Raw genomic sequence first — 3,887 nt, 5'->3', positions numbered from 1 at the left:
GATTAACACATGTCTACACTACCCTCTTTACTGTGCTACAGTGGTGCTCTGGATGTTTCTCCCTATAACCCTGAGGACCTGGATCTTTGTTGAGACAAAGCTGGAATAGCAGAGGTATTGAAAGGTTCCAGCCGGCTTTTAGGAGTACAGACCTCTGCATGACACACAATGACTGCTTTTCTTCTCCTTCTCCTTCCCTCCTCCCTCTCTCCCCATCTTCATTTCTCTCCCTCTCTCTGTGTCTCTTAACTCTCTCCTTCTCATTCACATACTCTTGTCTCTAACAACCAAGTGATTATTGACACTTCTAAAGTAGGTCATTTGGATCTATAAGAAAGGATTGGAAGGGCTCAAGAAATACATCGCAGTGTGGCACAGTCCAGACGACATGCTTGCCATCAGGCAGCAGAGCCAGAGAGCAAACCAGAGCAAGAGAAGAAAGACCTCGTATGCTGGCAGTCACTGTATCGGGCACCAGTTGCTGCATCAATAGGACACTCAGCAGAAATTGGATTGACTCCTATCCAAAATTTGGCTGGATATCGAGGCTGATAATGCAACACATGCAAGAGGGTATAAAAAGTTTTATTCCTCATAAAGATCTCCCTGTTTAGGGAGATCATAACAGGCGATCCAAACTGGTCTGAAATGGCACAAGAGTTCTGGGGAAGTGACTGGCTTGGGTTTTGTACTGTAACCACGGTGTGAGTTCCGAGTGAGAGTTCCTGCATATGTCCTTGTGGGGTTTGAAAGTCTCACTGTCTCTAAAGGGTGGCAAACCCAGGCTGCCTGGATTACTTCCTCATTATTGTTGTTGTTGTTTTGAATTGAGATATAATTGACATATAAAAGTATATTAAGTTCAAGTATACAACATAATGATTCAAAATTTATACATATTGCAAAATGATTACCACGGGTCTAGGTAAGCTCCATCACCATACATAGTTGCAAATATTTTTTTTTCCAGAGAGAGAGCGTGATAGTGAGCAAGTGAGCGCAGAGAGGCAGAGGGAGAGAGACCGAATCTTAAGGAGACTCTGCTCAGCACAGAGCCTGAGGCAGAGTTTGATCCCATGGCTGTGGGATCATGACCTGAGCCAAAATCAAGAGTTGACTGCTCAGCCAACGGAACCACCCTGGTGACCCACAAAAGTCTTTTCTTGTAATGATAACTTTTTTAGATCCACTCTTAACAGCCTTCAGATATGAAATACAATATTATTACCTTTAGTTATCATGCTGTATATCCCATCCTCAGAAGCTTACTTATCTTATAACTGGAGGACCCAGGCTTTCTTCCCAATTAGACCAGGTGTTGGGCAGATGGGGAATTAGAGCCTTAGATACTGTTTGTAATAAAATGTCACCACAAGAATGGAGTCACACACTTTATTACATAGTTAATATAGGGTGTTTGTAATTTCTCTGCATTTAGATGCAATTAGGTACTTTTGACTGCTTATTAGTGTCCTTTTATCAAAACAATCATTTTAGGGGAGAATGACATTTCTTATTCCTTTTGTTTCCTTTAAAGGAGGCTACGGATATATTAGTGTGTTAATAGAATTGTGAATCTCTAATTTCTAATTTCTTTATCCCGTCTTTCCAAAGTGGATGCACATAGAAACAGGGAATGAAGAAAAAGACAATGAGAAAAGGGTTCTAGAATGAATGTGTTGTCACAACTGAGAAAAGCTGCTAAATTTTCCTCGAGTGTGAAGATATTATTTCTGAATTACATGAATCCAAACTATAGCCACAATGATGCATATCTGTATAGTTGTTTCCTTTATGTAAACTCTCACTTAATGTTCCAGAAGCTGTCTCTGCTCCGTGGAACCACAGAATGTAACACCTGTGTTGGAATTCCTCCTCCTGGGGTTCTCAGATGATCCTGAACTACAGCCTCTAACCTGCAGCCTGTTCCTGTCCATGTATCTGGTCACCGTGCTAGGGAATCTACTGATCATCCTGGCCGTCAGCTCTGACTCCCACCTCCACACCCCCATGTACTCCTTCCTTTCCACCTTGTCCCTGAGTGACATCGGTTTCACATCTACCACGGTTCCAAAGGTGATTTGGGACATCCAGACTCATAACAGGGCCATGTCCCACACGGGCTGCTTGATTCAGTTGTCCTTTTTTTATCTTTTTGGCTGTTTGGACAGTGTACTCTTATCCATGATGGCCTATGATCGGTTTGTAGCTGTTTGTTATCCTCTGCACTACCCAGTCATCATGAACCCCCGCCTCTGTCGCCTGCTGATACTGGTGTCTTTTTTGGTCAGGTCAGCCTTCTGGACTCTCAGCTGCACTGCCTCATCATGTCACAACTTACCTTCTGCACAAATGTGGAAATTCCCCATTTCTTCTGTGACCCTCCTCAACTCCTGAAGCTTTCCTGTAATGATACCTCCACCAATAAGATATTCATGTATTTTATTGGGGCCATCTTTGGTGGTATTCCAGTCTTGGGGATCCTTTGCTCTTATATTAGAATTGTTTCCTCCATTCTGAGACTCCCATCAACAGGTGGGAAATACAAAGCCTTCTCCACCTGTGGTTCTCACCTGTCCGTTGTTGGCTTATATTATGGAACAGGTCTTGGGGTGTACCTCAGTTCTACTGTCTCACATTCTCCCAGGAAGACTGCAGTGGCTTCTGTGATGTATGCTGTGGTTGCTCCCATGCTGAATCCCTTCATCTACAGCCTGAGGAACAGGGACATCAAGAAGGCCTTGCAGAGGCTCCTCAACAGAAAAGCCTTGTGTTAAAATTGTACATTTCTTGTTATTGTTGTCTGTTGATCAGAAATGATTGCGAAACCAAACATATGGAATTCACAAGCATGCCTCTTTAGTCACATAAGTTTTTTTTAGGTCGTGGTTTCCATTCATCTTTATTGGTCATATCTAAACATTTCTTACTTTGGCTATTCTTTGATGGAGATAGGGGGTATTTGGGGACCCTCCGTATGTCAGAATCACCACATAATTGAATCTGATTACACCAATGGAATCTTCGGTACTAGTCAGCTATGACCCAAGCTTCCTATACAAAATCACAACTCCTTTTTAAAACATATGCACAATTCTTAACCATATTCACCAGCATGTCTATTTTCCATAAAATCTTGGCTTGGATCAAATCCATTAATGCAGGTTGTGTTAGAGAATGTATGTCACTGGCCCTTAATTTTGGCTTCCAATTAGGAGGATCTGATAAGCTTTAAAATCTTATACTATGGGGTGCCTGGCTGCCTCAATCAGAAGAGTGAGCAACACTTAAACTTGGGGTTGTAGGTGAGCCCCACATTGGATGTAGAGACTTAAAATAAAATCTTGGGGGTGCCTAGGTGGTTCAGTCATTTAAGAGTCCAAATCATGATTTTGGGTCAAGCAATGTTCTCAGGCTTCATATGTGGCTGACAGTATGGAACCTGCTTGGGATTCTCTCTCTCTGAAAACTAAATATATAAACTTAAAGAAATCTTTAAAAATATTCTCATGCCTGAGTCCCACCATTATGGATTAAAATTCCATGAAAATGGAGAGTGAAAAGAATGTGAACAGTTTTTTTTTAACAGCTCCCCAGGTGGGATAATTGTGCAACTAAGGTAGAGGCCTATTGAATATTTTCAGGCCTTTCATTCAAAGATGACTTGTATATGTTGGGTCCTTCACTGTTCATGGTCAGATCCTGAACATCTCCAAGTGATCAAAGCTTGTAAAGGAGGAGACAGGAGTTTTCCATAGCAACAGCAAATGTGATTTTTTCCCTGCGTATTCCTCGTAATACTTTTGTACATATTTTCCCCCTCCATACTCAACAGCTGGTCAACTGTGCTACATATTATGCTATTGTTCTCTGCTGCAGATTTACCC

General features: G+C 41.9%; 1 protein-coding gene across 1 annotated transcript; it reads left to right on the top strand.

The window, feature by feature from the left end:
• The first annotated feature begins 388 nt into the window (after positions 1–388).
• On the top strand, positions 389–2,777 carry LOC115273496 (putative gustatory receptor clone PTE01). The gene is given in 3 exon segments (XM_029916561.1): positions 389–447; positions 1,821–2,289; positions 2,292–2,777. Coding segments are annotated over 3 exon segments (1,014 nt in total).
• Positions 2,778–3,887: the final 1,110 nt, after the last annotated feature.

The sequence above is a fragment of the Suricata suricatta genome, chromosome 12 (assembly GCF_006229205.1).
Source record: "Suricata suricatta isolate VVHF042 chromosome 12, meerkat_22Aug2017_6uvM2_HiC, whole genome shotgun sequence".
NCBI lineage: Eukaryota > Metazoa > Chordata > Mammalia > Carnivora > Herpestidae > Suricata > Suricata suricatta.
The sequence above is the reverse complement of the archived record's forward strand: the minus strand, read 5'-3'. Positions and strand labels throughout refer to the sequence as shown.